Source organism: Prinia subflava, chromosome 3 (assembly GCF_021018805.1).
Source record: "Prinia subflava isolate CZ2003 ecotype Zambia chromosome 3, Cam_Psub_1.2, whole genome shotgun sequence".
Classification (NCBI taxonomy): Eukaryota; Metazoa; Chordata; class Aves; order Passeriformes; family Cisticolidae; genus Prinia; species Prinia subflava.
This window is the reverse complement of record NC_086249.1, coordinates 68,195,959-68,223,940: the sequence shown is the minus strand read 5'-3', so window position 1 is coordinate 68,223,940 and position 27,982 is coordinate 68,195,959. Positions and strand designations below refer to the sequence as shown.

Genomic DNA, 27,982 nt, shown 5'->3' with positions numbered 1-27,982 from the left:
TGAAGACGTTTTTACAACGTTTATTAGATTATGAATTTATAAATTCAAGGACTCAGAGGCACATAGTTTAAAAGGCCAAGAACACCAAAACTAATTAAGTCACAGAAATCAGAATACTTATGGACGCAACACCAGTAAAAAATAAAAATCATGTCCAGACTAAAAGCAACACTTCTTAAGAGTCTTCCTTCAAAGTTAGCATAATAAAAAGTTTTCATTTCCCTCAAAGAAAAATAATTCATCCCACCTACCAAGCTAGAAAAACCTATTTACAGTTGTACTTTGATCAGAAGTATCATTAAGTTGTGTAATACAGCCACTTCTATTCTGCCATTAGAATTTAACATTTCTTTTAAAGTATAGTTGTATTTACAAATGCATAAATATTGTAACTCTGATCTTCATTAAGGTTTGAATGAAAACAGGTTGTTAAGTCACAATACAAACGTTAGTGGAAAAGTAGGTGCATTTAAGTATCATTCTCAAAGAATAGGAAGCCAATACTTCTGATAAAGCTTGAGTTCATCAACGAGACCAGGTTTTTAAGTTACGTTAATGAAGACTAAACCTCTTCTGTGTTAACTCTTTACATTGGTTTCTTCAGTCAACTTTCACAACACTGTATATTTTGGTTACAAACCAAAAGCATGCAAAGAATCCAATTGTCCCTAAAAAAGAAAAAAAATTACATATTAGAACACTGATACAGGACACATTAATTTCTGTCTGTAGTTTACAAGTCAGGATGTATGTATACATGATCTGCTGTCCTTAGCCTTCAGTACATCAATCAGATCAGATAATGGAAAGTTACAGACCGTACCTGGTCCTTACAGGCATTAACTACTCTATAACCTATCTCATTATTTCCAGGAACATGGCTCATGTGGAAGACTCTAGTTGTAAGATGTTTCTGTATGATTTGTCTAACATATTCTTGTTGTTCCAGTCCCACTCCTTCACATTGCTCCATTTCACCCTTTCTCAGTGACTACTCACACACACTTTATCTGATCTGCTCAGCTGCTGGAATATTGTTATTACGTTTAACAAACATAACAACAGCATCAGAGTTCCCATTACTTAGAAATATTTTAAGGTCTTGGAAAACTACAGCACTACCTTTATTTCTCCATAGACTGAGTTAATACAAATTTCAAACCACAGTGCTGTTTCTACACAACTTGTAGTCCTACTGAAAACATGTTACATACCTTAATAATAACCACTTTTGAAATACTTAAGACAGTCAAAAGCTACACACAGATTTGAACTAAAATCGAAGGATGAAGACCATTTCCCTGATAACTTATCATCCTTCTAGCAGAATAAAAACAGCTTCATCTCTTCTCTTTGTGTAACTCCAAAAGAAACTTTTAACAAAAATAATATTTTGAATGTGAAATAGTTAGTATAGTCGGGCTTTGTTAATCTAACTGGATTACACCAAAATTCAGTCTCAATCAAAATGTTATTGGATTAAACAGCAGCTCAGAACACCTGTTACAGGAACCTTAATTTCCCACAAAAACTAGCACAGGAAAAAAAGCCCTGAAGATTATCTGATTTTTTCCTAAGTACCTCTTCTAAAATCATATCCTTAACTTATACAAGTGTCAAGGAAGTTATTCAGAGGAAAAAAGCTTCTTTTTAGATCTGGTAAGAGGGACAACAAAAGTTGTGTGGTAACTTATTCTCTATAAAAGCTTGAAAGTAACCATGAATGATATCATGGCCTTTTTTTTTTTTCACTTTACGCTTGCTAAACTACTGATGTTTAAGTGACTCATTTACTATGATACGTAGTTGTGATCCCAGCTGTGAATCAAAGATTTGTCATGTAGCTCCCGGAACTCTGCCTGCTGAGTCTGATCAATGACCTGGAATGCAGTATGGATGCAAGTGCCTCAAGCATGTGTTACACCGACACAGCAGCAGGGCACCATCAAAACCCCTCCTCCCGATCCTGACAATTTTTCACAGATGAGTAAGCAACAGCAGAATAGTTTTCATACAACAATTATGACTTTTTCTTTTTAGTTTTATCATCCTGACATGGGAAGTCAGTTGCCTTTGGGAGCAGTTTTTTCCAAATTGCTATTATGTTCTTTTGTTTAAAAAAATGGAGAAGAACTGCCTGTCCCTTATCTCAGAGCACTTCAGTAAATCTCAGAGAACTGAACATAATCTGCTGTTACATTCATATCAATCTAAATGGACAAAATTCTTCTTAAATCTTAAGAAACAGGATTATTTCCCCAAATTAGAAGGTAATTTGCACTTAAATCTTGTGGGAAGTAGATAAAAAAATCATTAAGCACAAAGTGTTATACAATTCTGGGTGACTAACTTCACATGTATCCTCCCCTGATTTCAACACAGAAACTGGAAATTTAAAAAAAAACCAAAACCATACAGACTCTGAAATCTTAGTTCTAGTTGCCTACGACCACTTGCATTTCCACTGTCCCAATTACAAACAAATGACTGCCACAAAAAGCAACCAAAAGGGGCTGAGAGTAAACACTTCTTCTTTGCATGCTTGTGAACTTACCCTAAAAATTTGCTGGCAGGTGCTGCACAGCCACTTGGTCAACTGAAAGTGAACATGTGAGCACAAGGAAAAGGGGATGCAGTGGACACATCTTAATGCCTCTAGACAATGTCATGTGACATGACTGACTTGAAAGAGAAATTCTGTGGTTATCTGAGATGCAAAAAGGCAGCCACACCAAGTGTCAGCACAGAAAATTATCGTAAATCCCCTTTATCTTGAATGAATCTGCTCCAGAATTACTGCATGCAGCCAAAGTAAACAGAGTAAACAATGGAGACAAGGTAAACACAATTGTTTTTCAGCAACACTGTTTACTATTACAGGCAGACTTGCTGAACATCTGTTGGAAAACCCTGTGAAATTAAATTAATTTGCCTTACATTTATGTAAGGCCTTATTATTTTTCACACTACTTTGTGAGTTTGCACTGCATTTAAAAATTGACCTGCATACAGCAGTACACATTCATTTCTAGTTGAACAACCACACATCCTAGGATTTTTTAGTGGAATGAAACTATCAGCACACCCAGACCAGAAGAGCAGGTTAGGAGAAAAGCAGCAGAAGAAAGAAGAAAAAGTGAGCAAGGGAGGCAGAATCTCTGATCTATGCATTTAGAATGACTTGTAAACTGGTACAGAAATGTGAATAAAAGTAGAGATGTATAAATTACAAACTGTGTGCAAGCAACGCCAAAATACATTAGGCTGACTTAAAGGACAGAAGATAAAACTGACCACTTTTAGGACACAGCTTGATCACTTTTCAATGAGATTATATAATGCACTCAAGTCCCATTTCTTCCTTTTAACAGGCAATGACCCAAGAAAATCCTTGCAGGCCATCGCTCCTGTTCATCATTTGTTCATCATCATCTGCATTCAGTCATAGCGCGCAAACAGCTTCAATATTTCCTTAGCTGAAGTAGAAATGTCTTAAAATGAACACCATTCTTAGCTCTTTCCCTTTTTTCACTATTTTTGTTCTCCTATGTTTTGTGGAAATGATAATTCTACTTAACAGTCATAGTGAGATTTGTATTAAAGCTCTGATGACAAGCCATTTGTAATGTAGGAGGCCTCAAAAGATAGCGTCTATACATAAATACATATACAAGCCTTTGGAATCATTAAAAGTCATCATCAACATGAAGCCTGAAATTATTTAAACCACTGATCAGTTCAAAGCAGTTTCAAAAGTACTGCTCTGTAAGGTAGAGTATACAAGGACAGACTGCATTCTGCTGGAGCAGAATTTTTAAGATTTTTTTGAGGAGTTAGCGGTTGCTGCCTTCTTACATCAGTTTGAAAAGAGACTTTTGCATTTTCAGTCATTTTTTCACCCTAAACAAGGGCTATTTCTGTCTGAGCGAAGACTACAATGAAAGATTTTGTGACCTCATCTCAACTACTGAAGAGGAAATTGAAATGCAGCACCCTAAGACAGATGATTTTTCCAAACACTCACAACTGAAGATTACAAGGTTCTGACAAGACTGATACAAAAATGTTTGAGAAATTCTCTCTGCTTCCCATACCACTTCAATGCAATTGGGATAAAAGGAAATACATTCTGGAAGAGAGCAAATGAATAAAAAAAGGCATTCTTTGTCAACTTTTACTCTTCTCTCTTCCTTATAGCTATTCCATAAAATCTGCAGTTTTTATTTTGACACTGTAACTTTGTACTTGATTGTGTGTGATTTGAAGTGTTCTTCTCCAGAGAAAATGAATTACAACTGAGTTTGTCATATGACTATCATATGAATGAAATCTGGAAAAGTATTTATCACATATTTGTAGATGTAATTATAGGCCACACCTCAAATTAGCAGTAGTTTTGCCTCATCCTCACTTATCTCTTTTATTAAAATTTGTAATCATATAGTTGCAATATGCTACACCTGGAAAAAATCAAAGGCATCATAAATTTACAATTCTGTATCACATCAGTTTTCCCAAGGATGCTACTGTGCAAAACTAAAGGCAGATTTAAAATTCAGAATTCAGGTTCAATACACTTACCTGTGAAAAGGAAGAAGATCAAAACCATAATCATGGTATAACCAAAATATAAAATGGTGCTAGCTGTTCCTGTGATTTGCAGTTTAGAAAAGAAATAATGTATTGCATATATTAGGAAATAAACTGCAGTGAAGCCACTAGTGAGAAATGAACGCCACTGCCAGTGATAGTCCTGGAAGGAGTGAGGAAAAAATAGAAATATGTGAGCAATACTGCATACACCTCTAGCCCACTGCCCCTACCAGTGAATGCAGAGCTACTTTCTCTATTATGACTTTATCCAAAAGTAAGTTTTTGTAGGGTTTTTTTTTATCTAGAGGGAGAACTATATATAATCAATACTGCTTTAATTACACCATTCAAAATTAGAGATAAGTAACCTAAAGATCAATAGCAAATACACAAAATACTAAAACCCCAAATAAGCCAAATGTACTTATTTCCAGCCATAGAGATTTTTCCTCAAGGCTGGACATGTCCAAAATGCACTCTGATTGAACAAAAGTAATGGATTAATTTAGCACTTTCAGAAAACAGGGAGTGAGAATCTAAAGATGTGATATCTGACTCAGCAATACACAGTGCAGGGTTTTAATATTACTTACAAGTTTTGCCAAAAGTAGCCTACTTCACTTTTTAAAAACATGGTTTAAGTACATCTCATCTAGCACTAGTGTTCATGTTGAATTCTAGAATACTTATTTTCAGTTACAGAAGCATTAAAATTTTTTGAAGTATTATTAGAACATTACCAAGTTTGAAAAGAGAGGAAATATTTCCTACCTCTGCACATAGATGGAAGTAGCAGAGCAATATTGTAGCCTCAGAACATGTAATAACCAAAATAATGAATACCAGAAACAGGAAGCCAAACATGTAATACATCTGGTGAGACCTATAAAAGGGAGTTAAAAAAAATAAAATGGCCATTGTGCTATTATTATTTCTTCATATGTAGTAACATCACCTTCACCGTAAGTATTTTCCCTTCCTATTGAATACTGTCAATTGTATAGCCATACAATCGACTAATTTATTTTCTAACTAAAGAATAGGAACCTTGGCAGCTCAGTCTGAGAACACTGAGAAAGCAAGGCCAAAGTATGTCCCTGGTTGGGATTTTAGAGAAAGAAATGACTAAACATAATGGTGAAATTACAGTTCCAGTGAAGTCAGTGTGACCTCTTCCACCGACTTCAGCGGGACGGGGTTTTCACCTCACATTTCAATCAAAGGGGCAGAGCTCCAAAATAACAAGAAATGTCAAATTCTGTAGCTGTCTGTGTTGGGTAGAGGCACCTATTCAAGGTTCAGAAACAGTTTAACAAGATCCAATAACTAAATTTTGCCAGAAGGAAGACAAATTGCTCACAGTAGATTAGTTTGTCACTGAGCTCACATCAAAATTCACTTATACTGGACTAGTCTACAGTGCTTTATTTTTTTAATATTTTTTATTTTATAATTTTATTTTTTTTTTAATAAAGATTTCACACGAATTTGTTCTTGGTTCTTTGTTTTCCTCCCAAGAGTAGTAATACTTTTTTAGCCTAATAACAAGTACCAAAAAATCTCAAGTTTATTTTAATAAATGTTACTACTGTCAACTTGTATGCCATATATCAGCTTCAGAGCCACTTCCACATGAAGTCAGAAGGGTAGCATGAGAAAACAACGAACTATCTGAAGGTAGTTCAGCTGTAAATTGCTAAGCATATCACAGCCACCTCTCTGTACATCCCAACAAGCACTGAGTATCTTAAGAACAACAAAATATTAAAAATATGTTAACATTTAAATTTTTGTGAACTAGTATTATGGTAACCCTGCATGCTCAAAAAATCAGGCAAAGCATCTTGATGAAAAACTTTTACAAAGAAATCACCACTTTTTAAGACAGAGAAAATTCACTTTATTATGAACTTACCAAATACTATTGAGAATAAAGAACAACTGTATAAAGATACATCCAAAAGGAAGAATCCCTCCCATGATAATGCCAGGTAAAGGCTTTGTATAGAACGATTGCTCAGGAATCTGACGCGGAATTTGGTTTGTGCGAACAGGGTGTTCAATAGCCTTTAAATGAAAACAACAAACAAATCAATAAATATCAAACCTTTTTGCTTCCTTTTTGTAATGAGTGGTGGCAAAAAGTCTACTCTTTGTTTTGAGCAGGTGCATACCCAGCTACACTACATTTGCTTTTGCTCCCAGCTCAGTTACTGACACTTGCTTGGCAAACTCGCTAAAAGACGGCTCTTACTGAAAACATAGTGACATATTTTGGACTTCCCTTTTAGTGTTTGCCTATCTATCGTCTGTTACAGAGCCTGAGCTAATTTACCACACTTCAGCTGGGGTTGTGGTGGTGCAGACTCCTTTTTTCATCTTCTAAAAATTCCAGCATGTTGTTTTTCAGGATTTACTTCAAGAATTGCACTAGGATAAACTTACTGAAAGGACTCAATCTGGCAATTTAATCCTAATGTAAGACATGCATGGATCAGCATGGTGGGAGAAAACAATGTAAGGCATTGTAAGATACATACATACTTTGCATCTTTCCCCTTTCATAAAGATTACATCAAAAGCATCAATAGATAGTTCCTTTCGGATTTGATTTTCAAGTTTTTGTGGCACCTACCACACTGTCTTATTAGCTTTATCAAATCTTCCTTCCTTAACAGAGGATGTACACACCTGTACAATACAGGGGAACTTGATGCAACTTGTACATGGTTATCAGAAAAAACCTACTGAATTCTGGTTAAGAAAAATAGAGTAGTTACTCTATTTTTCTTAACACAACTGACTTAAAAAGTGTCTACTAAGACAATATTCTCTGAAGGTATTACAGGACATCTACAGAGAGATGGAACCCTGTCTTCTTACACAGGAGAAAACCCCCAAATGTATCTGCATTTATAGAAATTTATTTGAGGGGGATAGTAAACTGTTTTTAAGAAAAAAAAAAGAACCAATCTTATTATTTAATGATTTGGTCACCAAATCATGAAATGTTTGGTCCTAAGGAGCCCTCACAAAAATATGTAAAATTGATTGGTTTAGGAATAAATCATAATTAATGTCTGCCAAGCAGAGATAACCATTTACAGAACACTTATGCAAACAGATTTCACAGAACTCCAGCAATTTGATCAGGAAACTTTCTCAACATAGCAGGCAGACAAGAACAAGAAATACGTGACAAAACCCAGAAATGCATAATTTGCTTTACCCTATGCTAGGTCAAGTACTTGTTTTAGTATACGAAATAGATGCTAATTAAAATAAAAATGCTCAAATCACTGATATATCTGTGGCAGTCAAACACAATGGTAACCCAAATTGCTGCAGAGAAGTATCACTGCCACCAACCACGTGCCACAGCCTTGGAGACTGGTTATCTAATGCAGCTCTAAAGTAACTGAACAGAACAGGAGCCAACAGTGCAACTGGCTTAGATGCTACCTCAGTCATGGCGGCGTATACAGAGAAAAATATTTCTGTGTGTTTAAGTATGTATACACTTAAAAACCCAACTTCTCAGAAACACTTACGTTTTTCTTAAACCCAAAGTAGGCACCAATAAACGTCAGTGGCACAGATATGCAAAACCAGAGTGCCAAAATAGCAACCAAGGTACCAAATGGAATAGCTGCTGAAGAGCCTTCTCCCCAGAGAATGAGGTTCATGATAAAAAAATCCGCAAACACAATTCTGAAAAACACACAGCACACTTAGAGCACAGAAATACCTCTTAACATTTACTGATGTTGACAAAACAATGGCACTGTTTCAAGATTTTAGCATTGAATCTCTGCTGAAACCAAATGACACAGGCAAAATATGAAAACAAAGAGGTCAGACAAGCAATTCTTTGTTAATCTAGAGGGACTGAACTCCAGCAGGCGCTGACGTTCCAGCTAAGCTATTTCAAATATATGCTTGTCTTAACTATACTTCAGGGTAAGACTGCTTGCTGTGATTAAATGGAAAAAATTATCAGAGTGGTTATACATTATATGACACTATATAAGACTACAGTGTGGTCAGAGAAACAGTTCAGAGAATAAAAGAAAACAATGACAAAGTGGGCCTAAAACTTACTACTATCATAATGCTTTTTCCTAATCAACCTTTTCATGTGGTAAGAGTAAACAAACGCTTACAAAAAAAAAATCTAAGGATGATATGCCATTTACATACTCATCTTCGTCAAAAGCACCATGATACTCTTGTAGCTTCCAGAATAAAGGGACAATGTAAGATGTATTTGTATAGCTGAAACTCAAAAAATTAGCTATGCACATCAGAGAAGCAATTTAATTCTCTTAATCATGGCAATATTCTCAACTTACCCAGGACAAAGGAATGATGTCAGCAGGACATTTGTTTTCCATTTCTCACCTCCAAATGCTGTATATTAAAATATTTGACAGACATTAAAACATGCATTAAGCTCAACTGTTAATTTTCCAGTCCATTTACCTGTTATACTTAGCCTGCAAATACTCAGATAATGTGCTATCATGCCCAAATTCAAAACAGCCAACTAGATATTCAGTAATAAAATTAGATTTCCTTACCCTATTGCTTAACCATGGAACTTCAAAGCAAAACGTCTCAGACCAAGGTCAGGAAAGGTACCCAGCTAAAACTGTGTCTCTGACCACTTTATCTACTAAATGGAGGGAGCAGATTTGCAGTATTTCTAAGTCTTTAAAAGTATTTTAAACCTGGAATGATTAAGAAATTTAAGCTGCTTCTAGCATTTCACTGCAGGTTTCAGTAGGTAAAGATACATAAATATGTGAAAACCAAGCTTAACAGTTTTCTTGAAATAATTCTTGCCTATGAATCTTCCAGGAGAGTCAGAACTAACACGCTTATAGAAGTACTGATGTTTTCTTGAGTCTTAACAGCATTAAGCAGTGGTGATACCAAAAGACTAAAGATAGCTTTATTAAGAAAATCTTTATGAATTTGCACTATACTGATAAAAATTCTAGTCAGTATACTTTCAAATGAAAATATCCTGCTGGAGTGCAGTGAAGCTGATAATTTCATCTGAGCACTGCCATAATGACATGCTTCTTTATTTCAAGAGTCAGAAGTGATTATGGTTAGAGTGATTTTAATTAAGTTTCTATTTCTTCATAAAAACTTGGTCGAACGTGACAGCAGTTACTAGGATTAATCACTTAATTTCAACTCAGGTTTCCTTTTTTAAATGCAATTTCAAAAAAACCCCAACTTTCAAAACTGGATATCCATTTCAGTTGCATTTCACTTTAAGTCTCACATTATTTGTATACTATAAAAAACCCCATTCATGTTTACATGCTCTATAGAGGGTATAAACCACTTCCCGTTACAACAAAAATATCTCTGGATCAGTCATTCACTGTCTTAGTAGTTCAACACAATGTTCAAGTATCAACTAAGTGATTCTCAGAAAGTAAAATATGAAATTTTATCATTAATAAATACCTCTCCACCAAACACAAGATTCAATTTATCATCAATACACTTCAAAACATCCTTCAAAACACACAGCATACACCAAAATATAAAGAAAAGTTCTATCCTCAATTATGCTCTTAGTACTAACATTTCCTCCCATTTAAGTCTAACTGGCTTGGATATTAGGAATACTTCACTATCACATCACCACCACTGCGTAAAAACTCCCTACAAGACACAAACTCACTTTTCCCACTCATCTTCCCCACATGAAAATTACAAAACGGTTAGAAGAACTCCAGTATCTACTGCCAGGCTGAAGTTCTGAACTAAACTTCTCCTCTAGCCCTGTATATTCACAACTAAAGAGTCCAAAAGATCCACCTCTCTCAGGTAAAAAACCTCTCACCTTGAGTAAGGTAATTAAAACAAGCTGTATGTGGAATGCCATGCTTCACCTTAAAATACATCAGAGGATATGGGGTAAACCTTCTGAGGCTGGTAGACAGACAGGTCTTGAAACAATAGCTGGGATCAGTGAGGGAAAACAGTATCACCTTACTCCCGTCAGGGGCCCAAACACCACGGAGCTGGTTTCTACAACTACAGAACTTATAACAATCCTTCTCCCCGTGCTCCAGCCACAGTCCAGTAAAGCATTATTCTCCAAAATACCTGGCAGCTAGCTAAGAAAAGAGGTCACAAATCTCAGGCATGCAAGAACTGAGGTTCCTGATTTGGGGGTGCAGGTGTGTGTTACCAAGCAACATCCATGACTAAAACTAAATGCAGGTTTACACTGTCCCCGCAGTGATAGGAAACAGAAGCAGAAAACCATCTGACGTAAAGATGTAATGACCTCAGTACTATTTAATTTCACAAATACACAGCAGCAAGAGTAATTCAGTGTCCTTAGGCATGATTACATCAAAACCAGTGTAACTATGTTAAGTGTTCTATATATATATTCTGTTGTTAAGGTAAGTACATTTCTGCAAGTTGCCCTGAGGGAAGCTACAAACAGTGCAGCAAAATAAAAACCAGATCTGTAATGATAATTTACATTAATGAACTGAAGACTTGTCATTTTCAGTAACTATTACTCACATTTGTAGAATCTGGCAGCAACATAACCAGCTGGAGTTCCAAGCAGTACCCACAAAACTACAGCACAGGTCATTAGAGCTCCCCTGTTAGCAGGTGACAAAAATCCCAGGCAAGCAAAAACTGTGAAGCAGAGATGCATAATTTTAGAAAATATGTTAGAAACCTTACACTATACGTTTGACTTAAAGCCGGTACATCAGTTATCTTAAAATCTGTGCATACTTAGTTGTATAGCTACTACATCAGCTCAGCTGTTTCTAATGACTTTTATGAAATTTTTAAGAATAAAAAATACTGTTATTTTTACTAGCACCATGCAGTTAGCAGTGAAAAATCACATACAATCAAATAAATTCTCGCCACTTTACTTACATAGGGTAACAAAAGTCATTATTAAGATTTGTGTGCCAGAGCCTAGAAAAACTGACAACAGCATTCCTTTTCTTGGAGGCCTGAAAATATCACCATGAACCAGTTTCCAGCCAAATTCTTCTTGAGCATCTTCCTGTTAAAGAAATACACCTATCTTAATACAGTAGATTGCAACTTAAATAGCCTGTTACAGCAACACATTTAACTGAAAAAGTTACATTCCAAATAAATTTTAGGAGCTACAGTTTTGACTTACAGTGGAATCCATCTGATTGTATCTTGCAATATCTTTATGCAGTGTCCTCAACATAATCATAGCTACCATTCCAGACAGAAAGAGGACAATCACCAGTGAATTCATAATACTGAAAAGAAAAAAAAACAAGAAAACAAATGAAAATCATCATTCAAACTGCAATGTAAACACTTCAACATAATAAACTTTCCTCTTACCTAAACCACTGGATGTGAGTGTGAGGCATGGATTCCAAAATATAATCCCATCTTGAAGCCCATCTGATAGTTTTTTCTTCCTGAAAGAGTAAACACATGAACTTCAGATACAGTCAGTATCCAACTCTTACATTTAAAAGCTGATGTTAATGCAAAACAATCTTAAATCTCGTGACTAATTGAGATTCCAAGTTCCATGCCTTACAGAGAATAGTTTAATAATAGCTACCTAGAGCAAACATAAGATTTGATCATAGAATCTACAACAAAGTATTTTCTGAATTTGAGCACCTGTGTCCTATTCGGACCTTAAGGCTTACCAAATTAATTTAATTGTGCATCCTCCCTTCAAGAACTATATTAGTTCATCTGGAATGGACGAGCAGAATAATGAAAGAACATGCATTATTTACCACATGTAAGTCCATATATCAAGAAACTAAGCTATCCTGCAGTCTCCAGCATAATACTTCACTCTCTAGATCATGCTCTGTCCAAATAATCCTTTGCTTTCATACAGCCTCATTTCAGTCAACTACCAATCCCAGTACAAACAGCTTTTACTGCAGGACAGGTGGGGAGATGATCCTACAGAACTTACACTGTTAGTAGAGGGAAGCAAATTATTCCTCCAGGCATTTCAACAGATTAAACTTATTCAAAATGAACATTCACTGATCAGAAACACTTCAAGAAGAACATTTCTTGGTTTTATTTTGCAGAATAAACAGGAAAAAAAGGAATAGACCATGCTAATCAAGGTGAAGATGGCTATTAAACAAATCATAAACACTACTATCAACTAATAAAATTGGCTAGGTGTCTGACAGGCTGTTATTTCAGTAATTTATAACATACAAGAGCAAGAGTGCTTTGCAGCAAAGCCAGATTTTGAAAAAATTCTAGTGGGTTAAAAATTTAGTCAAGATCATATATCTAGTTCACTGAGATAAACAAAAAAACCCATGTCTCAAAGAAAGCAATGAATTTCTAAACCAGTATCAATGACTCTAGGACAGAACTGCATTTTTCCTCATACCTACTCTGCCTTTTTTTGTTCTTTTGTTTTCCTGAGATGACCTGGTCTGCCAACCCAATTGAAATTTAGAAGACTACCTCCAATTGATGTAAAACTGTGCACAAGACAGTTGCACACACACAGCTGGGCATGTCATTTTTAAGGACAAACAATAAATATGAAGCTGACGTCACTCTTAATTACTAATTTCTAACATGTTTCCAGAAATACTTGCTTTCTGGTATACAGATTCATTTCAGCACCATAACTGATATAATTTCTCAAAAGATAATTACGTAGTATATACATAATATAATCCCTCCCTTCTTACACTACTTATTGTATTTTGAACTCAGAGTAACATGAAAACAGTTTAAGAAAGAGTAGGAAACTTTGATAAACAGTTTGTCCAGCAAACTCCATTTACAGAAAAACAAAACTAAGTCAAACCCTCCCTCTCCTGTTTGTCAGCAGAATAAGAAACACACAATTTCTCAGACTTAAGAACTTGGATTGAAAAATAGTCTACCAGACAACCTAGGCAGATGTGGAAAGTGTGACTCTTAAAAACCACATGTGTTTCACATCCACTCTGTGTATTGGTATGCAACAGTGTAATGTATGTGGCTAAATCGCAAGCCACCTCTGACATTCCAGCTCAAACAAAGTTTTAAAACCACAAATTTACTATCTGTAGTAAAGCTATTTTAATTGTCCACCTTTATAATTCAGAGTATTAACGCATGGTTTTAAGAGGTAACTACCACAGAAATGTTAGTACTCACATGAAAAGTAACTGAGTATGTGTATGCAATTTTGACTTCTCCACTAGCCTTATTGCTTATATCCATGGGTACTCCTGAGCAATCAGGGTTGTCTGGATGAGTATGCTTGTAACTGCAGGGAGAAAAGACACAGAATGAAAACCACTTCACTGACAACATTCTTAAGAAAGAATTCATTCATCTTAGAAAAGCATAGCAAGGATTCTTATAGAAGAATTGTACTTAATGTCTCATAAATTTCAGAACTTATAAACAACATATCCTAAGTTCAGGATTTTTTGAAACTTGAACTTCTTAAACAAGACTCATCTCTTCTAAAAAGAGCACAGTCTCTAACGCAGAGTATCAAAAATCAAAGAAGCCTTAGTATTGCTATGAATCTCCAAAATATTTAAAATGTTACACCACCAGAATTACTAACTTCTGTCAAAAAAAACCACAACTTTCAACTGAACCAACAATGCAACAAGCTCAGTTATGCCATGAAAAACAAGATGCTAAGAAATAATACAACAGACACCAGTTGTGCAAAAGCCACATAGCCGCCAGAACAACTGATGAGTGTATCTGTGAAATCTTTCTATTCAAATCCTGATTGTTGATAACATCAAATCTCCAGTCAAGTCTGCAGCAGGCACTGGTGCCCTACTCTGATACAGAACAGAATATTCCTTGGTAGGGAAATTAGGGTTCTATATGCATGCACCATACACTCATCACACCCCACAAACACTTACTTATTTTATCTTTTCTTCATCCAAGTAAGAAAAAGTGCACCAAGAACAAAATGACATGAGACTGTCCTAACTACACTACATCAATCACCAGGAGAGGTAATCTACAGGTCACATATCTGAAAGCACTTCTGACTAGCAGCAGGGTCCTAGATCAAAGCAAGTGTCTTGGCATGGATCACTTTTTGATGACAAGTTACTTTCAACTACTAACCTTTTTGGCTCAAGTTTAGCAGCAACTAGTCTTGCTCCCAGAGCTTCATTTTCCACAACATGGTAATATATTTTTATGTCAACATGGTTGAAAATATAAAAGGTATCTTTTTCATGAAATTCTGACTGCAATGACAAAAGGTTATATTAACCAATCAAAAAATATAGACATCTCAAAGCCTTACACAGAAGGCTGCATAACAGAATTTCAGACTGCATACAGTTTTTCTGTCATGAAGTTCTCCTAAAATATGAATGTGAGATATTGGGAATTATAAAGACTTGTAAGTGCCTTCTTGCATTAAAAACACAAGTTAGAAAAGTTAATGCTAAGAACAGTCTAGTACAATTGAAAAGTAGAAACATTAATATAAAATATTTAATATATATATTTATTAATAAATTTCTCTAACTGAAGATGTCCTATTTTATTTAAGTAGTAAACTGAATAGATAACTATGTGACAACTTTTGTTATCAGAAGTGTTTCATAAACATCAGATATTTTAAAACAATGAGTATATTTTTCAGAAATTAAACATTGGAACCTCCCAAGATAAACAATGCAAATAAATGCTCTCTGTGGCAGAACCACCTTTGAAACCAAAGATGCACAGGAATGAACAGCAAGCAGTGGCCAAGAATGCTGAATGCAAACCTCAGGTGAAGAGAAACATCACCTTGGAATTTAGTCATTTAAAGAAGCTGTTAAACTCACAAGAAATTTAACAGCTATGTCTACTGAAGTTCAATTAGTACCTCTTAATGGTTCTATCCCCACCTTTTCTATAGAGCATCCCCAATTAAAAGAATAGTTACATAAATGAAATATTCTAAGAATAGTTACATAAATGAAATGTTCTTCTACAGTACATCAGTTACTCCTTCAAAGGTTATTTTCCTTTTATTAAAAGCAAGTATTAAAATAAAATTAAAATACTATTGCCAGATTACACATTTGATCATAAATGCAGCAGTTCATATGGAGCCCCTCAACTAATTCATTATGGAGGCAATTAAACAAAATTGCCAACCACAGAAACTGTTACTTGTAGTTAATATTTATTAAGTAAAACCAACTATTTTGAAAAAACCCGAAAACCTATTCCAAGTTCTCAGTGATCTTGCCATGGAAGAGGTCTGCGGTAGTCTAAAGACTTCCTGGACTTCCTGTTGTATTCTTATCTCCATAATGCTTTCAGTGCACTTCTCTGGACCTCCACCACTATTATCATCTATCACAAGAGAATCTTTGCCCATGCAGAAATCTTACGTCTTTTTCCATCAGCTTCCAGTTTTAGGGAAAGCAAACCTTTGAAAAGTATGCAGAGGTACAAACACACCTATGCAAATCTGCTTCCATGAAAACACTTCTATCCCACAAAGATGTAAAGTCCAAGCCTTCAAACATTTCAGTTTCTTAGGCAATGAAGGAAGATATGCTTTCCTTCACCTTTACACTCCACATGTACTAAATGCTATGCATGTTCATCCCTTGATCTTTTAGAGCCCTTCTGTACTATGCAGCATAAGAGACAAGGTTCTCAGGCTTAGATCAGGCTTTCAAATTGAGGTACTTACACAGCCCAAGACACTTGCCTACCTTTAGGCAACATGGGTTCTTAAAGCAGCAGGGACTCACCATAGAAACATGACAAAGGAGAAATGCTAGTCTCTAAATTAGTAAAAAGTGGTATTAAAAAATATATAATTGCATAAACATACATTAATAACACAGGCATCTTTTGGACGGCCATCTTCTGTAATGTAACAGCCAATAGGAAAACCAGGATTACAGAACCTCTGGCCATCTTCCACATCATAACACCACGTCACAGGCATGTTGTCCACAATCCTGTAAATGACATAGTGACACTTCACAGTTTTTCAAAATACACAGTGTAATGGAAACAAAACCAGATGAATGTTAATCTAACTTTGCTACATTCATTACTGAACTACAAAAATAATACTACCCATGGAACTGCACCGATTGCCAATCCAAGTTCCAAATAAGTTACAAGCACGTAGCTCTTCAACTGAAACCACTCTATTCACTGCACTGTTTCATGAAGTCCCCTTACAAAACAGCCCAAAGCAGAAAACTCACCCAGTCCAAAGTCATAACAATTTAATTCCTTATTATTTTGTCTTTAAAAAATGGCCAAAATCACCAAATTTTCTCAACCAGCTAAAATTGACAATTTCAAGTTTAACACAAAACACAAAATTTTAAAAAAGCCCACATCACACATTATTAGTTCTCCAGTTTCCTCATTGCTCTTCCACTGCAAAATACATTTTCATGGCACTCTTAAAACTTTTTTTTTTTTGCTATTTAAATGAATTCCTAATCACTAACCTTATTTATAGCCATCGAAGGGTATGAAACATTTTAATTAGAGGATTTGCATTACCACAAAATTGTAAGCCACCAAACTGGGGAAATAATAACTCTGAAACTTAGTGCTTTTATATTATTGCCTCACAAGATTTACACTCATATTACCTAAAACTAGGGGGTTTATAGGCCAGTTTCAATGAAAAATTTGTGGAAGTACACACTCCCATGATGAGCTGCAGAAAGTTATAAGACAGTAAAATACAAAATGTATTAACATGCAACTAACAGTACAAATGTCAAAACAAAAAACATACTTTTAAACATAGAGAAAGGATCCTGTCCCTTCATAAAAGAAACTACTAGAAGACCCTAACCAAGTCATGTTTTATGAAGTGTTTTAATTAGCTAAAAGATAAATCCCCCAAATACATCATGTAAAGAAGACTTAAAATCCAGTATCTGCCAGCATTAATTGCCCAAGGTATATTTTCAAAGGTATATTAATAAACCTCATATATGAAGACATTAGACAACTGCCACATTTTGTGCACCACTAAACCAAAAAAAGGCCATTCCACTGAAAGTTAACACAATTTTGTACAACTTACCAAGCTACTGAATTTCTTTACAATTAAGTGTCTTAAAGATACTTTTAAATACTTAATTAAACACAGGAATTATGACTTCAGATAACAAAAGGCACTATTTAATCTGTTGTATATTAGAACAGCCTCTAAATTAGCACTTCTTTTCAAAGCACATCAGCAGACGGGGGAGAAAAGAGTGGTATGTGCTGCCTTTATCCACACAGCAAGGAGAGAGCTGCATAATCCCTACCAGTGGCTACCCAGCAGAAACAAACTGCAGCATTCTTGGTTTATAGTGATACCACAGAAAAGGTGAAGACAGGCCATGGAGAGGACTTGCTGTGGGGAAGTTCATTAAAAACTCTTCCATGGGAGCAACCCCACACTGGAGCAAGGGCAGAGTGTGGAGAGTCCTGACCCTGAGGAGGAAGGAGTGGCAGAGACAATGTGTGATGAACTGACTCAATCCCCATTCCCTGTGCCCCTGTACCACTCTGGGGAGGAGGTGGTGAAAACTGGAAGTGAAGTTGAGCCTGGGAAGAAGGGAGTGGTAGGGAGGAGGAGTTGTAAGATTTGGATTTACTTCCCATTGTCATTCTCTGATTTGACTGGTAATAAATTAAACTAAATTCCCCAATCAACAGCAGTTGATGAGTGATCTCTCCCTACCCTTATCCTGACCCTTTTGCTACGTTTCCCCTCCCCTGCCCACTCGAGGAGGGGAGTGACAAAGCAGCTCTGGTGGGCTCCTGGTGTCCAGCTAGGGTCAATCCACCAGATGTTTGGACTAAATGATCTTAGAGGTGTTTTCCAACGCAAACACTTCTGTGCTTGTATATTTGAAATTTTATCTCCATAACATATGCTAGAGTGACTGCTCACTTTTGTTAGTGCTTTCATCTCCTAATCAAATCAAGGCAACATTAACATATTCCAAGTTTGGTTTGGATAAAGGCTTTCCTTTGCATCTATGCAGCAAAGATATACTGAGCTGCCTTCAAGCAGCAATGCCAGAACAAATTGATAGTTTAAGTAGCAAAATCATTTTTCACAGCTAATCTTCACATTTAAAATGACTTGAAGAGATTATACGTGTGGAGCAAATACGCTATTCAAGAGTGTTCTTACATGTCTCTCAAGAACATCTGGTGATGAACAATGTCAGCCAAGATATCAGTATAGTTGTTGAGTCCAATTCAGTATGTCAATTCCTAATCTTATTAAGTGGCTTTTGAAGCCTTAAAAGTACTTTGCACCATCTGTGTTCCCCAGGAATTTCATGATAAATTGAAGCTGGATAATAACCCTCTACTGAATCCTCACTTATGCTACCTTGTTGATCCCTGTACAACATACCTCCGTACCATACTCCTGGAGCATCATCATTAATCATAAAATCCAGCCACTGGCACTTCGTGAAGCTGTGGCTAAAGAGGACTAACAGACATAACCAGGGATTTTTCACTGGTTCTAAAGTTTTAGAGCAGTGGGCAGATTTAAAAAAAAAAAAAAAAAAAAAAAAAAAAAAAAAAAAAAAAAAAAAAAAGGTAAAAATGCCATTAAAGGAACTAAGAAACAACCTAAATTTCAGGGGAAGTTTTCACACTGAAAAACAGAATTATATCTTACTTAAACCTCAACAGTCAAGCTATCAAGTTAGCTACACTGGTTTAAAAAAAAGTATATGTGAATACACTAAGTATATTTTTTAAACTATTTCATCTATGGGGTAAGAAACCCAAACCAGTCAGAAGTACTTTTTGCTATGATTAGTTTTTACACAGTTCTATTTCAGCTTCTATCAGCTTAAGTTATCGGCTTTCCTAAAAAAAATTAATTTCTTTCATGCCTTGTAGCCTTGGGAAGCTGTTTTTAACTTACACACCAAAACATACACAACTTTTATAGCTGAGTCTTTTATGCCAGACTCATATGCATTACGGAAACTCAGAATGGTGCAAATATTACAAACATATGCAGTATTTAAGAGGAATATAATAAAGTCCAGCATGTTTGAAGCTCCACTTATTTTAGCATTAGGCATATACACTTCAAATCCCTGCAAACATAGCTTTCAGAGTTTCTTTATGGCTCCCTTGTTCACCTACCTGAACACATGACTACTGCCCATGAGCCCTTCTGATGTAACTATCAAATTCCTACTACATTCACTTTCAAGAGGTTCCCAGAAATATTTACACCAGTGAACCACAGTTTATCCTCACAAAAGAATATCCCACTTCAGCTCCTGAAAGTAGTAGAAAATGCACTTGTTGCCTTTCCATCTGTTTCAAAATTGAAGGAATGGAATGTGAAATTACAGAAAAGCAGTTAATGACAGTGGCAACATTTGACTTGCATTTTTATTAAAATACAAAAAAAGTTTAAATCCAATCAGATGAAGATCAACATGTTTGTTCCCATAAAGGAGGAGGCCCATATTTGGAATTCGGGCATACCTGTGAGTGACATCAGTTAATGATGCTCATGCATTCCTTGCAAAGACATGCTTTGGGAACTCATGCCCAAGTTGTTCCTTCTGTTCTTGCACCTGAAAGCTGCTGTTGGCAGAGCATGCCAACACGTCAAGCACTAAACAAACACTGATAACAGGGCTGGGTATTTCCAGTGTCAAGAATGAGCCTGGTGATAAACATTTCACAGTTCTTAGATGTGGGTGCAGTGTTTGGAAACTGAAAATCTGCCTGAGATTCAGCACACACATTCAGCCTTGCCCCACCCTTAATGCCCATCGGACGAGGATTCAATGTCTGAGCTGAAACAGAGCCCCAGCATGCTCCAAGGTCAATCCGGTGGTTACAGAGAGGCTCCGAGAACAGGGGTATTTATGCATTCCTCAAAATCATTTCATTAATTAGTTTTCATTGTCCACCTTTCCCTTTCACATCCACAGACAAGAAACAAATATTGTATAAAAGTCCTTCAGAACTGTTGATCCTGTCTCCTGGACACAGCATTCAAAGGTGAGTGCATGGGCTCTCAAGGAAAACAAAGACAACATAGCAACAGAATGAAGGTCCTGTAAGACTTTTCTCAAGCTGAGGCAGGACTAACTTCTACATTTACAGGTGAAAAAATGCAGCAGTACTTTACAGTAAGCACAAAGCTTTGTGTTTAGAAACAGATGCATTTCCACTGCTCCTAGTGCTTCTCCTTCAAGTGAAGGAATTTTTTTTTATGAAGACAACAAACAATATAACATTTTATGAAAAAACAGAAGGGGAAAAATTTAAGTGCACATATCTAGTGTTCCATCTGTATTAACTTGCAAATACAGAAGTCTAAACTAAATTACCACCAACATACTACATTAACCAATCTATGAATTTTCATACCAACTTACCAGTGATGCTGATAATTCAGTAGCATACTTTTCTTCAAAAAGTCTAATTTCTGTTTATCCTCTGGCTTTGTGGTATCATATGTTTTTGTACAAACAGTTTTACATGTCTCCTTCTTGTTGAATGTGAACTAAGAAAAATGAAAGAGCCATGAGCAAAAAGGTGGTAACGAACTGCTTATTTCAGTATATGACAATTTCTCCTTACATTTCATTGCCTATACTATTATAATGAAAACACCTAACAAATTACTGAGACTGGGTACATTAACCCTCCAGAGGAGGTTTTTATACTGATGTGTGCTATAAACCACTCCTGTGCTCCTTGTAGGAGCCCTACAGCAAGAGCTCCTTGTTACTGACTAAAACACTTTCTGTCATGGTTTACCAGATAAGCCACTTGACCTCACAGCAGCCATGCTGTCACAGGCAGCTTCAATTGATAAATTTCTCTCCTACTACCTCTGTAGGAGAGAATGTGAGAGCTTCAGTCACCAGAAAAGACCAGCAACCTAACACCATTTATAATTCTGGTTTATGGGTGCAATATGTTCAGATCTGGTTCCAAAACGTAAGAGCAGCTGAGCAGCAATAATCAGATTTTGTCAGATCCCAAAGAGAGAAGATAACCTGCACAGCATTTCAGGCTACAGCTCCACGATGCACAGCACACAGCTGCAATTAGGTTAAACTGACAGATTTCTATCGTGTGAAATTTCAGATGCTGAAGCTTTCTCAGATAAAGCCCTTGTGAAAATCATCTTCAAGATTCTGATCTCCTTTGGTTACATCTGAATGCAGACATCACCAAACACTCCCTGCCAGAGAACAAACCCTGTAAGGAGACGGTTCTATCCTCTCTCCGAACAAGACTTGGCCAAGATTTTCAGATGGACGCTTCTTTCCTTCTGCTTGACAAAAATCAAACCTGAATTAGAGAAAAGATACAAAAATGAATAAAATATTCTCAGCTCCAAATCAAATTCTCAAATCAACATGTTCATCACAATAAAGGAACTATACAGCTTTCCCTGTAGACAACAGTTTCCTCATTTAACCTGTGAGGTGTGAAAATCACTATCCTGGTTTGAAAATAAACCAAACAAAACAGAACCAACAATCAACTCTCTTCATCAGAACATTGTAATGTGAGTTTCTTTGAGTAATTAGAAGTTTCCTATTTGAACAGGGATTTTAGACAAGAATTAAATCTTCATCTCGAGTTTAATAATGACTCTGAGAAAAAAGCATGCAGGCCAGATCCTGGAATTTGAGGGAAACTAAACAATAAAATAAAAACACAGAGACAGCTCCCTTACAACAAACACTATTAAACAGGTTATTACAGTTTTATTCACCAACACATTTAATAGCACGTCCTCCACGTTTTTCCAGTCTATTTTAAATATATCACATTTGTGTTCTTCCACGTGTGGACATAATTGGTGCTTAAGCTCTTCAATATTAACATTCAAAATATTCTTTATAGCAGAAACTACATAGTTGTACCAGGCACTGATATATTTTGTGCACTCCCATGATGTGTACAAAGAAAACATTTAACACCTCATTAAGATAATTGATAGGATGTTCGCACCTCATTACCACTTTAACTCATCTGGCATCGGCTCCTAAAGACAGAGGTAATACTTTGATCTACAGTGACAACTAATGCAGTAAAGTATCATGTATTTATACACACGCATTTTAACCTTAAGTTACACTACAACAGTGATTCAACCTGCATGAGGGCCTATAAATCCATGCACTAAAGTATGAGCAAAGACTTGAGCAAAGGAAGCAACGTAGGCATCCATCTGCTCATTCAGAATTCCGTATTTGTAAACTTATCTCAGTAAAATAAATAGCCATGTCTCAGTGGCACACTATTGTAATAAGATAATACTTTTAGGTAAATTAAATCCATCTTTTCGGAAAAACTGACAATTAAAATGGCACAAACAGTATAATATACTTACGCAGTGTATTCATAGGGGAGGACAGACTCAACTGAGTCAAGTCTGTTCACAAACAGCTCGATTCCAGACTGAAAGAGCAGAGATAATCAGCAGTTATATTTAAAGCACTTTTTCAATTCCCATGGATACATAAAAATAGATTTGTTTGAATAAAGTTAAGGAAAGCTGAAAATGTAAGCTTTGTGTAATCATACATCTTGATGTGTAATGAACTATATCTGCTGGGAGCATAAGTGAAGCACTATCTAATGATCACAAAAGCAGTGACCAAATGACAAAAACACTTAAAGGCTACAAGATAGCAGGAAATCATGCACAAAAGTAATACCCTTACCACAGTTGCCAGTGTTTGAGTTTAATGTACCGAGTTAGTCATATTAGTCATCACCACAACTTTTGTGTAACAAAAGTCTTAAAAGAACATGAAGAAAAGGGCAGATGAGACCAGTACTTCTCCTTGCAATTAAGATGCTCCACAATTTAATCTACGTAGTAACTAAAAACTGAACTAGGAGATTTTCAACAATGTATTCAGACTACAACATTTTAAGTTTGAACAGGATCTCTTTTCAAAAGAGAATGCAATTTACCTTCCTGTAGAAGTTTTCCAGTAACTCTATCAACTCAGTCTGCTGTGGTTTCAGACTAGTTTGGTCTATATACATTAATTACAGATGGGCTAGCCCACTTCTGTGGAAAGGGAGAGGTCTCTCACTCTTCCCTCTGAGTCTCAAAATCCCTTCCTTTATTCTAGTTTTGCAGTTCCAATAAATTCCAAGTGTTTGCCTTACACTGCTTTTGGCAGTTATCTGCTTGCACAGTAAATAAATCCAATGGGCTTAAGCAGCAAAAGGCTTATCCAAAAAAATTTAAAGAGCAGTTCTTAGTATCACAGCAGGAGACAGAATTTTCTTCTTAGTAGCTGGTACAGTGTTGTGTTTTGTATTCAATGAGTGAATAACATGATAACACATTGAAGTTTTAGTTGTGGCTCAGCAGTGCTTACCCTGAGTCAGGGACTTTTCAGTTTCCCATGCTCTGGCAGCAGAGGGGTGCACAAGAAGCTGGAGGGAGCATGGCCAGGAGAAGCTGACCTGAACTGGTCAAAGGGTCACTCCATACCATGGAATACCACACTCAGGATACAAACTGGGGAGTTGGCTGGAAGGGGACGATCACAGCTCTGGGATAGGCTGGGCATCCATCAGTGGGTGGTGACCAATTGTATTCTGCAACTTGTTTCGCCTGGGTTTTATTCCCCCCACCCTCTCCTTTTCATGAAAATTATTATTATTGTTACTATCATTAGTCGTATGAGTATATTTACTTTATTTCAGTTAAACTGTTCTTATTTCAACCCACAAGTCACTTTTTCCCCCAGCTGTCCTCACCATCTCACTGGGGTCAGCAGGGAACAAGCAGCTGAGTGGTTCTTAGTTGCCAGCTAGGGTTAAACCACAACACAAATTGAGCTGTCTTACTGTGTAATCAGACAAGAACTGAAGAGCAAAACAAAGGTGAATGCCCTCAAGAACAAGCCCTCTCTCTTTCAACAGCAAGCCATCTATTTTCTTACCAACAGAAGAGCATTTCCTCCCTATGAAAATTCACTCAAGTTTAGCCAAACCAAGAAATTCTGGCGGAAAAGAAAAGATGGAAATGTTCACATGTATCTGTAGCTCAGATAATTCAGTTGGGTACTGTTTTACTGAAGTACTTTAGCTTTCCATGTGCAAGCCAGGATGCAGTCCTGGGAGCCACAGGAAGTTCTGTGAGCTGTTGGCATGATCCACTAGGTGAAGACACACCTTGAGGCTCACCCTTCCCCTGCCCTAAGCCATGCAGACCTGCTGCTCACCTCTGGGTAGTGCACGCTTGCCGTAATTCTGTAAGGCACTTCAACTCCCTAACACAGCAGGAAACTAGACTGGCAAAAAGTTGGATAGCTTCCTGCCATGTTAAGCTCAAAAAAACAACGTCTCACACAGTTGGGTCAATGCAGAGGACAGGAACACAGTACCCAGGGGAAGACAGGAATGAAATCTCTCACTCTCAGCAGCAGGGAATTAGACTGCCTCAGCTGGCCACAGCACCATGGCCTTAAATTAGTTACCTGTCATTGGAAAATATTTACATGAATGCTGCAATTTTTCCTAAGAATTCTGTGCATTACTGCAGATCAATACATTTGATAAACCCATACAACAACAAACCCTTTTTGACGCAATCAGTATTTTTTAAAAACTGAGTAAGGATTCTTAATCTTCAGGCAGGAATTACTATTTAAGTCTGCATAGATCCCATTCCACTTCTGATGATATTCCAAGCAAAATCAGAAGCAGCAGCCCAACTGAGTTTGCCCAAGCAGATTAGCAGAAAACTCGGAGAAGGGGAAAGCCGTGGGTCTCATTGCTCTTAGCTACAAACTCCGCTAACAACATCTCATCCCATTTCACCAACACAGGACAGGAGATCACAAGATCATAATAGACAAATAGCAGATATTGAGATCTGGCATGTGGATCAAAATCCTCAGGCAGAGAAAAACTCACTATTACTGAGATTGCAATTAACAGTGGTAACTGCAAGAAATTTGTGAGAAATGTAAAAAATTAGGCCTGTCCAAGCTTAATTTTATCCCCTTACATACATATGATACAGCAATAATCTGATCATATATTGTTTCTGCTTACTAGGGACCAGAGTGCACTCGGCTGCAGACTACACAGAGAGAATCAGATGTGAAGAGTGCTTTAGACTTGTCCATATGCCTGTGTCTAATATGGAGATTGATAAGAGGTGGCTAATTGCAGAAAGAATTTTTGCACTACTACAGCTGTTGAGGTGTTCAGCTGCCTGCTGGTGGTACATTTACATTACCCAAGTACTTCACTTCACATTTATTAAATGATAAATTTTCAGAAGATAAACATTTTGTACATGTCATTTGAGGAATAAAAACACAGAGACATCTGAGAAAGATCACCCCATAAGTGTCTCAGGTTGGTTACAAAAGATAGTAGGCTCTGTGGTCCATCTGACTTAAAAAATAAATCTTTCTTCTACAAGCTTAAAACAGGAATAATCCAAATATAGCAACGTTTTTCAGGGATGTTGTGAAAAAACACAAACTGCAGCTTGAAAGCTTTAGCCTGTATTTGACAAAAACCCATTCCTTAAGAGGCTGGTGCAGTGCTACAACAGGTCACCCAGGGAGGAGACGGATGCTTGGATGCTTCCAAAGCTTCCTTAGACAAAAGCAGAACTGAGCTGATTTAGTGTTGACAACAGTGGTGCTTTCTGTCCTCTCATGCTGTTGGCATGAGGCTGCAGTATGTGACCTGCTGAGGCCGCTTCCAAATACCATTTCTGTGGTCCTATAAAAGAATGTCCACAGGATATTTTACTCCTACAACCAAAGTGCCTTCATTATGTGCTTGGCTTATTCCTGGCTCTGCTGATTCAGGACAGCAGAAGGATAAAGTCAGTACATGGTATTTACCAAAAGCATTCAGTTTAAGCAGGCTCTTATTCTGAAGTATTATGAACCAGTGCTTCAGGCAATGCAGAAGCTGAGAGCTCAGAAAGTGCAAGACAGCCGCTTTCTACAGTAGTAAGACCGTGGATCATAAAACTGATTGGTCTTGAATTTTCTCATTCAAGTATTAAAGCACAGTCTGCTGTAATTTCCATCACAGCAGCAAGAAACAACTTCAAAAGATGCCCCAAAGGAGCAAAGACGATTTTTCATCAGAGGAGATTTACATTAATGCTCCCCACCAATATCCTTACAAATGAGTTATTTGGTTATGTGAACTTTGCTCATCACTTCTGCATGCATGAAGGTTAGTTCAAGCTTCTCTTGACACTCGGGGGCCTGGAAGCCCCCACACCTCAGGTCCCTGCAGCCAGGAAGTTGCAGCAAGTAAAGTGTTACTGGGTGCTTACTTTGATACCTGCTCCAGCCTCCAGCGGCTCGCTCCTGCCAAGAATCACAACACACCCCTCGGCATGACCTGTCGCTGCCATCCTTACTTGCTGCAACTTTCCTGCAGGGATTTGAAAGGGGCCCAAGAGATAACTGGCCGGAGCTTCCTACTTTCCCGAGCTTCCTACTTTCCGACGTGGCCGTATCTCACAGGATGAGCCGACAGCCCTCTCCTTCCCTCGGAGGGATCGTGGCCACTTCTCAGCCAGGCCAGAGCTGAGCCAGTAAGCACCTCTGCCATTCCCCTGGGTCCTCTGTCTCAACAATTTCCTTTTCAAGGAGCAATGGCCATAACTAAAACACGAGATGTTACACCCCAACACGAGGAGGAACTTCTTTACACTGAGGGTGGCAGAGCACTGGAACAGGCTGCCAGAGGGTCACGGAGTCCCTCCCTCTGGAGACATTCATACGTGGTCCTGTGTCACCTACTCCCGGCCACCCTGCCTCGGCAGGGGGTTGGACCAGATGATCTCCAGAGGTCCTTTCCAACCCTAATCATTCTGTGAGGAACTTAAGCACAGCGGGAACCGAACCACGCTCCGAGTCCCCCCAGCTACAGCCCCCGCGCCGCCGGGGAGCCTCGGTACGGCGCAGCGAGGCGGCTCCAAACCCTCCGGACAAACCCCACCACACAGCCCCGCGGCAGGCGGACAACACCCAGGCCGCGCCGCACCCGGGCGGCCTCAAGGGCCTCCCGCTCGGCGCCCCCCGGGCTCACCTTGCACTCGGGCTTCTCCTTGCCGGCCTCGCAGAAGTTGACGGGCGCCAGGCCCGGCAGGTAGAAGGCGGCGGCGGGCGCGGCGGCGGCCGCCAGCGCGGCAGCGAAGAGGAGAAGCCGCCGCAGAGCCATGTCGGGCGGCGGGGCTGGGGCCGGCGGGGCCGGGGGTCGCTGGGCGGCAGCGGGGTCGCGGCTCCGTCTCTCGCCCCCCGCGCCCGCCCTGACGCGGCCGCGCCGCTTCCGGCTCCCCGCTCGCGCGCGCGCGCGACAC

General features: G+C 37.8%; 1 protein-coding gene across 1 annotated transcript; it reads right to left on the bottom strand.

The window, feature by feature from the left end:
* Positions 1–4: 4 nt before the first annotated feature.
* TM9SF2 (transmembrane 9 superfamily member 2) lies at positions 5–27,982 on the bottom strand. The gene is made up of 17 exons (XM_063392354.1): positions 27,712–27,982; positions 23,003–23,070; positions 21,858–21,951; positions 21,027–21,154; positions 16,457–16,586; positions 14,734–14,858; positions 13,786–13,897; positions 11,983–12,062; positions 11,786–11,894; positions 11,530–11,662; positions 11,158–11,277; positions 8,946–9,003; positions 8,145–8,304; positions 6,509–6,660; positions 5,365–5,476; positions 4,582–4,753; positions 5–668 (listed from the first exon to the last, which is right to left on the bottom strand). Exons 1-17 carry the CDS (start codon positions 27,841–27,843, stop codon positions 601–603), a joined length of 1,953 nt encoding a protein of 650 aa, XP_063248424.1. The 5' UTR covers positions 27,844–27,982; the 3' UTR covers positions 5–600.

Bases quoted from the DNA above. Each gene is read 5' to 3' on its own strand.
- TM9SF2 (XM_063392354.1), bottom strand. From the start codon at position 27,843: ATGGCTCTGCGGCGGCTTCTCCTCTTCGCTGCCGCGCTGGCGGCCGCC. The intron at 14,859-16,456 runs GTATGTTTATGC...TTGTCATTGCAG, and splicing joins AAGATGCCTGTGTTATTAAT to TCAGAATTTCATGAAAAAGA. The intron at 11,663-11,785 runs GTAAGTCAAAAC...TTTCTTTAACAG, and splicing joins ACAATCAGATGGATTCCACT to GAAGATGCTCAAGAAGAATT.